We start from the raw sequence: 14,369 nt of genomic DNA, 5'->3' as shown, positions 1-14,369 counted from the left end.
AATATTTGAAAGTCTCACGTGTTTTTGTCAGTGTTTTATTTTTAAAAACAGGTGAATCCACTTTTTATACATCATTGCACTTCAACAAATACACAGAACACAAGTTCATGCATCTACAGTTACGCACATCATGAGAACCCTGTTAGGTCTATTTCTACAATCTTTGAATCATGAGAAATTACAGTGTCAAACTAAAGATTAGAACTAGTTGCATAGAATATCACCATGCTGTAACATTTTATCATTTAAACAAAAAAGAAAATTATAAAAGTTTGCCTGAATTGAATGTACAAGAATATGTTGAACACATCAGTGCAAAAGGATTTGAGAATTTACATGAGTTAACAAAAAAATCACTTAAAAAGCAATCATATATATATATTTATAAACTGAAGTTTTGTTTTTGTTTCAACTGCATTTCTCCACCATCACCACCTTGTCAAACCGTTCCAGCTTTTGAAGTCTGATTATAGGACACTCAAGTCTTTCTATATAGGTTAAGCCCTTAAGATAATTTCAATTTATATTACTTCTCTAAGTACCAGAACAGCATAATTCTCTCATCTTTCAGACATACAGTAAGGAATGAACATCAGCAGCTTAAAAATGAAACACAATTACTGTATTTTGGTTTTCCCCTCCCCCAAATATAAATATATACTGTATATATTTTTAAGTTTTGCTGTACTTTACAAAAAGTATCACTAGATGGCAGCAGTGCGCTTTAGAGCTTTGCCAATTTAACAGCTACAGTAAGTAAAAAATGGTGCATGCGTGATCCGACTTACTACTTCTAATGTTTAAATATATTAAGGAAAAGAAAAGCAACATTCACAGCACATCAAGCCCAAAATAGTTTACACCTTCTACACTGAAGCAGTATTAAAATTTATCTGGCTAGGTCATCCTTACAGGAGAGGCTAAATAAGGCATGCTTTAGACAGTCATATTGTTGCTCACTTGAAAAGGAAAAAAATCAGACAGAACTGGAGTTCTAGAACCAAGAGTTCCAACCCTTAAATTTAGCAGGTCATATTGCCATCAGTCTCTCAGAAACTTAAAGCTCTAAAAAAGAAATGAGAAAAGGTGCTAGTCAATGCCTGACAGCATTTTCAACATCACGTGCCACAACAGTACGTAAACAAAGCGCTTAACATCCAATTTGGTCTTAAATAGAGGCACAGGCTTCCCAACCGAGCTTAGCTTCCAGGCTTTAAGACGAAATAAGGAGGGCTGTTTTTATTAGTGATAGTAGCAGTTATGTAGAGTTTGAGCGCTATGAATCATTAAACTACCTACACATTTTATGAAAAAATTCTTTTGATAACCCCCAGTGCTCTTCGAAGCGTGACAGGAAGGCTAGTGCCATACTCTGAGCAGCTGGTAGCTTTAACACACGGAATGAGTTAGGTTTACATACGCAAACCGTGGGAGAAAAAGGAGGGCTTTAGTCTGACCGTTTCTGAGATGTGTGCAAGTCATACTTACATGATAAGCATTTTTAATTTGTGTTTCTCTGGCGTAAGTTTTTATCTTTATGATTGTTTGTAGAATTGGTTTTCCTGGGGAAAGAAATAAAAAAATGCATTAAATTACAAGTGTAGGAAAATATTCTTTTTACATACCAAATTAAATAGGCTGAAGGAAGAATGACATGTTAACTCCTTCGAAAATATTTATCAAGCAAGGATCTGGCAGATTTCGATTTTCATTACTTCACTGCTATCAAACAACAAACCAAGCAGGTACCATTCCCAAGCATCAGTGGTCCAAGCCCCATTTGGGAGCAGGGGCTTTTTTGTGTCTCTCCCCCAACAGACTTTTTAATCCCTTGGCCAAAAAAGCCAGAGATCAACTCAGAGGCTTTGAAGAATGAGGATTTTGCCTGCTTTTACTTCACCATATAACACAGGGTATGCTGATCTTTATTAGAGCTTTCACGTCACAGCTAGTAATGGCACGCGTAACATAGCACTGCAAACTCCCGTAAGCCCCCATACTAATCTCAGCAATATTTTTTTTCTTAAGGTGCACTTACATTGGCCCAGCTGGTTCATCATCTGCAGCAAGAATTCAGGTGCAATCCAGGGAAGACAGGGGAAGGAAAGAAAAGAGAGTCAGTCTTTGTACCGACGCCAGCCCAACTGCAAACAGCAAACCAATCTATCTACAGCATTAAAGGCCATTCCACTTGGTAGTGCAAAGATTCATGGAGTTATTTTCTGGATTCAAGTTTTAATGGCAGGTATGTTGCTTCAATGGTTTTAGTTAACACTTTGAATGCTTGTCATGAAGAACTGCAACTGTAGCGGACAGATTGTTGCAATATGGTCAGATTCATCTTGTCCCCAAGTTCCAGTGGTTCAATCTTATAAAAATAGATGAGAAGACAAACCAACATTTCAGTTGTAAAATCCTGCTGTTTGTTTTCTTGGACTGATTTTTAAGCCATCCTTCAACTGTGGGTGGGTAGTTATTGGTATATACACAACAGGGTGTATATGCCATATGCTCATCTTCTGCCACGGACGACACAGCCTTTTTATTTCCCATTTTTCTCAAGATCTAATTATCGGAGACCAGGTTAGGAGGAGGTTGAAGGTTCAATACTTGATTCAAGTACCCAGGTGTAGACCTGGGATAGCAGCAGGCTTTGTGCGTGCGTCCAATAGAGCACAGGACTCAAAGCACCAGGAAAAATTCCAGTGTCGCAACACCTCCAGACACAACAGACTTCAGCTACAGAAGAGTGACAGCATTGTTTTGCCTGTCTCCTGGCGAGAGGCCGGGAAAAACATTCTCTTTTAAGAATTGGAAAAAAATCGTCAACGAGTAATGTTTCATACGGGCTCTTTCATGGCCAATTGAATACTTTTTGAATTTAAAAAAGGCCTTATTTTTCCCCTGAGCTGCAGTACAGAAGATGGAAGTGCATTTAAGCAGCAGTACAAAAATCAATCCAGAAAGTTACGTTAATGCTCCCGTAGAGGTATTTTGGGGGACCAATTCATGACCTGCTGTTTTGAGCACTCCACAGTTGCTGCTCCCCCTTGTGCGGGAGGGATTTTTCACTGAAGCCTTCAAGAAACTCTCAGCAGGATTCCACAAGGGGGCTTGGTGCACATGAAGCAGTTATGGAAATTACAGTCTGAACAGTGTGGGCATCCGCATGAGCACACGCTAGGAGTAATGTCTGTCAAACGTGACATTACTCCACCTGTACCTTCAAGGCAACGGAGAGGCAAAGCCACCGCTAGCACAGACAGTGACCGGAACAAAAAAATATTTCAAAAAAATAAAGAACTAACCACAAACCGAGAGCTTTACAGCCAAAAATAACATACTAACGACACACCAGTGTCCACAGAAGTCCATTACCAGCAACAGTACACTATCGGACAAGATACAGAGAGAACTAGGACTAGTAAGGACAACCAGACATCAATGTGCTGTTGTATATACAGTGGAGATATACAGAGACACATCAGGTACTGAAACACAAAGCACAGTAGAGTAAATCTAGAGCCTCCCTCCACGATAATCTTTTGACTCACAAAAGATTGCAAAGCAGGCTAGGCTACGTACTCTGCGCACTTGGTGGGAAGAGCCTGGGACAGACAGCAAGCCCTGCGCCCCCCCAGCCCCAGCCAGTAGCGCTACCGACGCCGTTCGGCGTTACCACTCGGTTATCTCAGCTTTCTACAAGCATCAGACAGCTTTGAGAGTTTGTTTTGCTGACCTTCAGAAATAGCAAACTGCACCATTAAGATACAAGCTCTCTTTCGCTACCAAATAACCATTGCTCCTCCTCAGTTAAAATATTTAGATGTGTATTTCAGACAGGGAGTTTAGTGTGTTAAAAAAAAAAAAGCTTCACATTTATAAAGGCTGCCAGCAAAAGTTTCCCTGCCAAAGATCCAACAAAAATGCCTATTGGGATACTTGTGATTATGCATAAGGCCTAAGACCAGTGGATCACCACCACTCGCCCCTTCCCCTTCTATAACCTAAACAGTGACAAAACGTGACTGAGGAAAATTTCTCTATGCGTTACTACCCCGGTCAGACTTTTCTCTGCTGAAAAAGCATCCCCAGTACAGTACAGACAAAGACCAAAACCTGAGCGAAATCAGGGGGCAACAGAACAACAGAAAAAATAAGTACAAAATTAGATTAAATAAAGATTAAAAACAGCAAACTGAAATCCAAATTAGTTGTGAACGTGAATGAAGAAGTTTTAAGAAAAAGTGTTAACATTATGACTTGTGCATTGTATAGACTGAAGCGGAGATTAAACAAACTCCAAAGCATGCAGATCTCTCACTTACCACCGTTTTTTAAGGGTATGATGCAATTGAAGGGGGGAAAAAAAAGAAGTCATAGTAACCGACAAATATCAATATAACTCAAAACCTTTATGCCAGAAGACCTGCTCTAGTAACTGATTTCTATCGCAACTGTATTTAAAATGCATGGCCATAGAGAACCAGCCTCTGAGTATGCTGCTTCATTCCATTCCGCACCTGCGGGGCTCCTGAAACGCTGCCAGGTGAAGCTGTAATTTCGTAATTGACCAACCTAAACCCCCTCATTTTCCAGGGGGTTGGCTTTTTAATTCAGAGGGGGCCTGCAGACTCCAACAGATCGTTGTTTATATAATGCACGATTAAGGTACGTATAGGGATTATCTGCTTAGCGTTGCCTTGAAATTGCAGATTTCTGAACTGGAAGTTTAGAATCGCTCCTCTCTTTAGTGCATTGCGCACCAAGCATGATCTTCTTAGGCAAAATTTCTGGACGTTAAAACTCTGTGGGGATGACAAATATGTTTGCTGTGGCTTCAACTTGCATTAAGTGTCTGGGAACAGAACTCAGGCTACAGCAGGCTGAAAAAGGGGCTGCATTTTGTGGAGGGCTCCCCTTTTACAGTGCTGCTCACTCTGTCAGATAGCAAAACTCAGGCCTGCTTTGCACACCTGTAGTGAACAGAAACATCATTACAGCACACACCCAAGCAGAACACCCATGTGCAATTTCTGCTCAAATGCTTAAAAGGAAAAGCCAGTGTCTGTGGCTGCTCCGGTCTGGTGTTACAGTGCGACCACCACGGCTTGCAAAGCAGTCTGTTACAACTGCTGCAGACTGCTGGGGACTTCTGACATTTACACTAGCTTCAGGTTGTGCTTTCCGGGAAGAGAAAATCCAGCAGTGGTTTGAAAACTTCTGAGAAGGACATTAGTATTATTCAGATGTGTTTGCCCAAGTTAAAAAAAACACCTCAATAAATTCTTCGGTGAACTCATGGAAGGTGCACGAGGCTCCCCAGCAAGCACCCTATGCTTTCTCCCACACGGCTGTTTGCAGAGACATGGGCATTACGACCCGCGCTGACAATTCAGGTTGCACAACGATTTGGAGGCAGCGTTTACTAGCACAGCACACAGGGTTTGCAGTAACGCTCTCCTGTTTCGCTTCATTAATAATGGGGGGGGGGGAGCGGTGAGTGGAGACACCCACCTTGCTCCACAAAACCCACCGGTAAGGACAGAGCAGTTGCTCTGAAATGGAATGAAGGCATAAGGCAATGACGACTCTCTGGCCAAGATTACTTACATCAGACTCAAGGAGTTCTGACCCTTTAATAGCATCTAACAAATTAGTACAAAGGTCCACAGAAGCCAGGCTATTCCATTACCGCTACGATACAACGATGCTTGCGTTTAGGTATAGTTTATAGCTACACAATCTCACAGCGTGCCTGTCTGACAGTTTTCTCCCCATTTTGAATTTTAAGCATGGGAGAGAAAGGTGCGGGTAATAGGAAAAAAACAAAAATCAACTTGTTACAAGGTAAACCATTTAAGTGAAAACATTTTGTTCTTTAAATTACTTACAGTAATAGCAGGAACAGGGAAGTCAAGAAAAAAAATGAGTATTAGAAAGAATGTGGGGATATGGATGGAGCTGCTGCACAGCCGGAGCAGAAATACATTTACAGAGAGGCTTTGTATTAAGCTGACAAATGAGAGGGGAAGAATGAAAAAGCACGTATCGTAACCCAGTCACCTCATGGCTTTGAGCTAAGGAGTATGTACAGGATGGATTTTAAAGTAAAAACTGTTTACATTCCTAAGAGGGAATGTAGCCAAGGAGTTTTTACTTTCTACTTACCCTGGAACATACCCTTTAAAACAGCATCTGTGCTAATTTGATCCAACAACAACAGGAGAAAGCACTTTCCTTTAGGAATCTTTGATAGACTACATAAAGGTCACAATGGCTGATCACTACGTCTATCAAAAATGAGCAGCTTAAGCTATACCACAGAGGAAGAAAAAGCTATTTGCTCCCTTTTACTGTCAAGGGAAGTCCAAGCAACTTGCGTTCTGAGCAAAATGCATCAGCAGTCCTCCGCTGGAACAGTTTCTGACCGTGCATGCAGTGAAGTGCCAGCATCCCTGGCCTTGACATGCCATGTTCATGCAGCTTTCATCACCAAAAGCCATGGGAAGCTGCACGTTATTCACCCACTCTGGTTTCACGACACCTAGCTGGTCTCTGGAAACGGAATGCGACCGTATCGCTTTACCATGTGTAAAGCAAGCCACAACTCTCATTTTGTGGTGCAGAAATTCAAGCGCGGCCTTCCCTCCCTTCCTCCTTTCCGCACATAATTTGAGAGCGAGGGGGCTTGCAGGCTGTTGGCGATACTTGCTGCAGCCCCCTCTCCTCCCAGCAGGACGAGAAAGCCCCTAATCCACAGGCACGAGGAGCAAGATCCTGCCCCAGGCACCCACTAATGCCATCCCCACACCATCACTGGTGGAAATGCAGATTGCACGGGTGCAGAAGTTCCTTCTCCTGCTATGCAGCAGCAGGACAAAATAAAAAATAAACATCTGAATTATGTGAAGGAGGAAATATCAGCAAAGGAGCTACCGAGCAGCCCTGTTCTGTGGCAGAAGAAGCAATTAAACCAAACACAAAAAGCAAGGTCCATGCAAAAAACTGCAGTCAGGAAATGCCAAAGTTAAAGGATTGTCCTCACTCCTCTGGCTGGCAGTGCTTCTAGCGGGCGGTAACATTTTGTGCAGCCAGCAAACGCACTGGGAAAGTCTCTTCTGCAACACAGAGCCCTTTCCACCCAGCTCTAACACCTAAGTGGCCTCATTCCGCGGTGTTACTGAACAGTAAGCCAAGAAGAACTGCTCCGAATTCAAGCAGGTATCTTTCACTACCCATCTGAGAGAAGCGGTAGCTGGCACGCTACGACAGGTAATTTTTAGCCTGTGGGACATGGAGATGAGAGAGGGAAAGGGAATTAATTCAATTGATTTTATTTTGGCTGGCCAGGTAGAGTTCCCAAGAGCTCTGGAAAGCATCCCAGACGTCTTCCAGGACAGAGATAATGTTTCTCTCCAGTCACATCCCCCACTAGCAAGTGGAGGGTCCCGTTCAGCATCAGCCATTCAAAGTCTTTGGGGACACTACTTTGTACCAAAAAGGTACCTACCTCGAACCAACCCATCAGAGGATTCTCGGGGAGAAAAAAGGCCAGCTGGATACAGAAGACATCCCCCTTCCACCCCCTAAGGTGGGAAGCTCCAACGCCCCACAGGCCAGAGCTCGCACCCCAACATTTAGGCTGTTTATGGCAGCAGACACCTTATCAGCAGGAGTGGACAGCCTGCAAGAGGATGTGCCAAGCCGAACGATAACGATCCATTAGGCAGCAGTCCAAAGGAACACGCAAAATGGCCATCCATCCTCAAACACAGCTGTCTTTTTTTTTTTTGGCTGCTTCTGCAGATCAAAGGAGATCCAATGAGTCCAGAGTTATGCTGTTGTGATGGGGAGAGGGGTGATGGTGGGGAGCTATTAAAGAATCTCGGAGTAGGGACAAGTTTGGAGTAGTCCAAGGACAAAATGCACATCCCAGCAAGAAGGGGCAACAGGGAGGTTACTCTGCTACCAGTTTTTGCCCCTGTAAGTGAGGAGGAGGCACTAACAGCGCAGCCTCGCACAAAGGCTGGCGTAACCACAACCCTTGTCCTGAAGGTTTAAGGCATCAAAACCAATAGTAAGAAAATTCAGGAGACTGGCCGACTCTAAAGAAACCACAGCAGATGCCAAATAATGTTTATATTAAGTAATATGATGCTTAGACTCGCAGCTAATGAATGTTCTGGTAGGCAACTGCTTAAGTTGCTGGCTCAACTGTGGGCTCGCTGGTGTTACCTGCCACAGCTCACTGCAGCACGGAGGCATATGTACGATTTTGGAAACACGGAGTTTCAATTCCAGATAAACACACCACTGTGTTCAAACATTAACTTTGGCATTTCATAACAATGTATTTAAAATAACAATGGAATTAAGAATAACCTAAGTAAAACGCTCAAGTGTGGAAATCAGCAGCTTATCAAGGATTTCTCACATATGCATTTGTAAAATGCCCCAGCTTAGAGGGTGTTTCCTACCACAGTACCACAGAAAGCTCCAAATGCAGTTAAAGAAAGCGCTAGAGTCTCCAAGGAAATACAGGACTCAAGTCGGCCTTTTAGTTGAGATTTTATGCCGATTGCATCTCTTCATCTAGGCAAACCTAATATGTAAATATTGACTGCAATATTGAGTATTGGATTTTGTCCTCCAAGAAAGTGGGCAGAGAAAACACGGTTCAGAGTTTCGTCACTCTCCAGGACTTGAGCTTAGCTGCCTTTAGAAGAATAGCGAACTGAGCAAGCAAAGTCAGTAACCTCAGTTACTTGGCTCATCATCTTGGACACCTACACCAGAGATGAGGAGCCTGGAATTCCTCAGGCATCTGAAGAACAGCCAGACCAGCCAGGAAAACTTCAGCCTTTGAAACAAGCCCGTAACAAACGCCGATGTGCATTTCACCTCTGGTGTGTGCTCAATTGTGCTAACACACTTGTCGCATTGCAATCTGGTCAAGTCCAAGCCAATTTCTACTGGATTAAATCCAGTTTATGCTGCTTGCAATAACTATTTCCATATCTGATTACAATTGCTGATACCTTGTTTCAGTCCTTGTGAAACTTCACCAAGAGAAAGCTTGGGAAATGCAGGGAACTACCAACAGCCACCAAAAAAAAGAAAAGAGGTGAGATTCTCCCTGGCCAAAATGGTATAGCAATATGTGAGAAGCACGAGAAAACAAATTATTCTTCCAAATACATCTGAAGTTTTCTGGGCTGGTTGAGAGCCACTTACAGAACAAACTGCTGGCAGTAGAAACCCCTTCAGCAACCGTGAAGCTGTTAGTTGGCGGAAGTACATGCACAACACAGTATAAAGTTTGGTGGATACACACCTAGGAACGGTCCCAACGCATGCTCTGTAAGCAGTTAGTAATCGCTACCAAGGTGGTTAAGATCAAAAGCTAGTTTCCTCTAGGTATGCACTATTTAAGAAAGTTTCGATCTGCTGTGGAGGTGATCCAAGCCTCTGCCAAGCTACTAAAATTGATTACCTATTTTGTAAGATTTCTTCTTCCACTCGCTAAAACCCAGCTCGGGAGCAACGAAGTTATTTTCGCCCCAGCTCGACAAGCAGATTGCTGTTTCAGCACCTATGTTTCCATCCCAAAGGCAAACATCTTGCTGCGCTGTTACCGAGTCCTTGTGCAACTCAACGGCGAGTCAGTGCTGCACAAGCTACAACACAGCTCCCTTTGGGAGGTACCTACTGTGCTCGCGGGCTCGTCCAACCCAGGAAAGCCCCTGTGATTCAGTGCTTCCCTGCACTGACTCAGCATGTTGCCCTCCATGTACTCCCCAGCACCTGATCCATTATCTGGACACGTCATGCTCCTACAGCAGGCAAAATGGCATTACCAGCTGTTTCTCACAAGGATTCCTTGAATAAGTTTTCTTGACAAACACAGTAATAAGCAACTAGGTGTCACACGAGCGTCAGGTCTGTTTGTCAATGTTTTTCTTTCAAATACTCATTTTAGCTTCAAAATGCCCCTTCCCCCATTTTTAAAAGAAGGAGAATACGCAGAAGAAGTTCAAAGATAAAACAATTAAGCTGTTTGGTACACAACAAAGCTGTAACTAATCATTGCTACCATCAAAGCTAATAGCCTAATCTCTAGAAAATGCAACTCAGTGGACAGGAGAGTTTCCAGAGCATTCCTTAAATACATTGCTAATTCAGTTACACACCAAAATAAGAGCCCTACCTCCCACCTCCCCTCCCACCCTCCCTGAAAACGTGATATTTTTGAAGCATCTCTGTGGTCCCAATCCCTTTAAGTGCAATGCTTTCTTCCAATACCTGCCCAGTGTCCAATCCAGGCGACATCAGGGATTATAAGGTTTCCAGCTCTCTCCCTGTGCTGCCCTATGCTCTGTGGGCTGGCATGGAAGGTTTCAGGGCTACTACAGTAGGAAAGAGACGGGAGCACAAGGCCCACCTCGTGTGACAAAACACATTCCAAACATTGTAAAAATTGCCTTCCCATCCCACAGTCCAAGATCCTGGGGAAATGCAGTGTTAGGACTTCACACAGCACTCGGACTCTCTTTGCTTACTGGGGTTTTTAGGATTCGGAGAGTGAACAGATGAGAAGGCAAAGAGCTCAGAGCTGAACGAGCTGCACTGATGATCCTTCCTGCCACAAAGGCCCCCTCTGTTCTCCTTCCATAAGTTTGCTTTGCCTTTTTATGTTTTCCTCCTCTTACAAACGGCTTTGAGCACACTTACCGTCTGGGACTTCGTCCGGCCGCTTCCTTTTCTCATAAACAACTATGATGACAACGAGGATAACAATTTCTGCCAAGATCCCCAAAAAGGGCCAGAGGGGAGCCAAGTGGCTGCGGACACGGAGGATGGTTGTGACGGACATGGAGCCGATCTGGTTGGTTGCGTTGCACTGGTACTCGCCAGGATCCTCATTTATCTGTAGGTTTGTGATGCTGAGCTCGGTGTAGTTGTCTTTATTTGAAATAAAGAATCTGCCGGAAGAGTTGTTGATGTCCTAATGAAAGAAGAAAGGTGGAAGAGGAGAAGAGAGAGAGCTTAATAAGTCCTGGCACTGAGGCTTTTCCTCTTCATTTCTATGTCATGGCAAGTAGAAGAGATTTCACGGATTCTCACAAAGCAGTTAGTTCTTTAACACAACAGAGCCCACTGTCAGTGTTCATTCTATATCCCTCCCTGAAGTGAATTGTTTCAAAACAAAAAAAACAAACCATGTCAGCTTGACTGACAAGCTGTATTCTTCTCCTGCTGTGACAGTAGCAGCCATGAAATGCCAGCGGTTGCGATGTACGTGTATGCTGCAGTGTTCTCAGCCTCATGCCTTACGAGAAACCATTACAATCCATTCCCCTCTATACAACAAGATGAAACAGACTAACCTAACCAGACAAGAGAACTAGAGAGTGCTTGCCCAAGCAGGGGACAAAATGATTCCAATGTAGAGCAAAAAAAAGAAAAAGCAGTATAGGTTAAGATTATTCTACACTGCATTAGGTAGCATTGTCTAACTATTTAAGATACAGTGGACTTATTAACATTTTGCCTTTGTAATGTTTTTAAAGCAAACACGTACTGTTCTTAGACTGCCAAGTTTGTGAACTTCAGGAATATTTACAGAATCTGGAATTTAAGGCCCCATATTCTTTCCACATTTAGGAAAAAGATTTCCGGAATTACTTATTTTAAGAATCATAAGGGGCAAAACTGACAGAACAAAATACAAAGGTTTGATCTTCCTGAGAGTTAATCTTGGATGAATTTATCAACTTCACCAGAAAGAAAGCCTGTGGAGAAGTCAACAGAGCAACACACAGGACTCTGATGACTCACAGCACTGGCTAAGCTGCCCATACATCACTATCCCATGAAAAATTAAGCTCACCCTTAACAGTGAGCAAACAACCTACGCTATTACTTGCTGAATATTTGTTCTTCGTCTATCAATCAAGTTACTGCTTCTCTGGCAGATGTAAAAACAGACAGGCTGAAGGATTTAGCAACTTTCAGCTTCTCTTCTGCTCTTCCAATTGCTGATCAAATTTTTACCTCAACAGTCGGGTTGCCACATGGAAAAAATGAAAAAATATGGGCACTTAAATGCTAATAGATATCACTGCCAAGTCCTCCTATTGAGTCTTGTGAGCTCAACTAGTAAAACCAAAAACCAATTTAAGTAATTTACAACTGAATGCGTTTTTAAAGTACATTTCATAACTCGTGTTTGCAATTTGTAGCAGATACCCTCAACATTCCATCTTTCTGGACAACTCCTAACTTTGTCCAGCAGCAATGTAAAAAGCAACTGTTTGCTCAGCAACACTACAGGTGTGCAACAGTTTTGTATTTGCTGCTGCTGAAAAATGTCAGCTTTGCTCAGCCACATCTCAGACTTATGGAACTACATTTTGAGAAGTTACAAGGCACCCTAAAGAGCACATCCCTAGAGCTAAGGTGGTTGTTTCCTGCCTTAGTGGGAGTTTTGGGATATTTATACATTCCTAATACCCCAGTTTCTTACCTCAAATACTCCATTGACCTTCTTGCGCCACACCCATTCGGGATGTGGGTAGCCCACGGACTTGCAGTACATGAGTGCCTCCTGCCCCTCATTTTTATTTTCACTTCGCTTGTGGCCAGTGATGTCAGGGATAGCTACAACAGAAAACAGGAACTGCATTTACAAGCTGCTCAGTGGATAGGTAATTATTTTAAGCTTTGAGAATCTGCACGGCAAATAAGCGACAAGTTCCCTAGAAGCTATCGCCTTTCCCACATTGAGCCCAACTTAAAAAAGGAAAACCAATTCCCACCTCTCTCCAACCAGCATCTCAGCTGAACATCTGCAAGCATATCACTCAGGCTTGGGTCACCAGGAAAACAGAGGGGCAAGGGAGAAATCTCAACATTGGACTTCAGTTATCTACCAAAAACCTACAGAGCTCAGATGGCCCAGGTGCTCCTCAGGGCAAGAACAGGAGGAACATCATTGGCACCGCTCAGGAGGTCCCTGTGGCTCTGTGGGTACCTTCAGCTTTGAAGCAGAGCTGCCGGGGACCCTGGTTACAACCTGCCCATTGTGTCAGGGCTCCGCGCTGATCCTGTTCTTAACGCAAAGCTCCAAAAGCTGCATCGAGCCATTATTCCTTGCAGTGAGATTGTAGATTTGGTCTGCAAATGTACCGTGACCTGGAACACTTCACACTTGTTAACACCTTACAGCAACATTACAGCTGATATATGTAATGCAGCTAAAGTTAAAATCCCTCCAACAGAGAACTGCTTCGTCCAGCATGTGTGCAAATATATTTTTAAGGGGGGCTGTAGGTAAATTGGGCAGCCCTGAGCAAAACACAGAATAAATATCAACACCCTAAATATCAGCAGAGGATTTTAATTCTGAATTAATTTGTCTATAAACAATGGCTCTGCCGTTCCCTTTGTGTGTCACAGCAGCCTGTCGCAGCCTAATGCCTCACGAGAGATTACGCTGGATCAATGGACTGCCTGAGCTGAACCTTCACTTAAGCAGATGGCTTCGGTGCTGCAGTGACCACCTTTAAAGCCCATTCGCTTTCTAGCTTGCTAATTACGTCACACGTGGCCTGCTGTGTGATCGCTGGGTGCTGATCTGTTAATCCAGTCAAAGTCCAATCTGAGAGCTCCAGGAAAAGACCCCTAGGTGCTGCAATTTATCACAAGGGTCTACGCAAGGAAAGTTCCCTTTGCTGCTAGCAAAACCTACAGGCAGAAGCAGGGAGGCTTCCTGATGGCTCATCTGCCACTGCAAGTCAGAAGATTAAGCAGAAATGAAATCTTGCTTAAGTCACAGCAAACTAATAAGTAAAATATCTCGTGCCACTGAGCAGCAGCACCTGAACCTGCTCTTCCCCCAAATTAAATCACAACTCTGGGAAAACGTTTGACAAATTTATGTGCTAAAGGCATTGCCGTATCTCAAATGCAAGGGCATTTGAAATGGAGAAGTTATCCCATGCTTTAGCGCTGGAGGATTCTTTTAGGACAGCAATGCAGGTGATCGATAACACTGTTAGGGGCTGCATTAAATGAAGCTTCTGAACCATGAAAAGTCTTGGCGGTTCAAACAAGGTACAGCATTCCTCAGCATCCGTGTGTTCACCTGAAAAGACACCATCAGGAGAGGCTGATGACCCCAGGCTTTTGTCAAAATGCCTCTGTAAATCCAAACAAATTCCAAAAATCTCACACCTGTTGGAAGTTGCTTACAGAAATCCAGTCTAAGTACAGGACCTCTTGTGGAGCCTCTAAAGAAGGTTATGCTATTTCAAAGTACTTTAATACGGTGAGCATGTCATCCTGTCCCCTTCCCGATTTTAAAG

At 43.4% G+C, this 14,369-nt stretch overlaps 1 protein-coding gene across 1 annotated transcript in view; it reads right to left on the bottom strand.

Moving 5' to 3' along the window:
• Positions 1–19: 19 nt before the first annotated feature.
• Positions 20–14,369, bottom strand: part of NPTN (neuroplastin) — a 51,716-nt gene continuing 37,366 nt past the window's right edge. Inside the window, exons 4-8 of the mRNA XM_035566666.2 lie at positions 12,530–12,663; positions 10,735–11,008; positions 2,039–2,060; positions 1,489–1,562; positions 20–1,065 (exon numbers count right to left, since the gene is read on the bottom strand). Coding sequence (XP_035422559.1) covers positions 1,502–1,562; positions 2,039–2,060; positions 10,735–11,008; positions 12,530–12,663 — 491 coding nt within the window. The 3' untranslated portion in view covers positions 20–1,065; positions 1,489–1,501. The remainder of the gene's footprint in view (positions 1,066–1,488; positions 1,563–2,038; positions 2,061–10,734; positions 11,009–12,529; positions 12,664–14,369) is intronic.

The sequence above is a fragment of the Cygnus atratus genome, chromosome 11, assembly GCF_013377495.2.
Source record: "Cygnus atratus isolate AKBS03 ecotype Queensland, Australia chromosome 11, CAtr_DNAZoo_HiC_assembly, whole genome shotgun sequence".
Lineage (NCBI taxonomy): Eukaryota > Metazoa > Chordata > Aves > Anseriformes > Anatidae > Cygnus > Cygnus atratus.
This window is presented reverse-complemented; position numbering and strand designations above follow the sequence as displayed.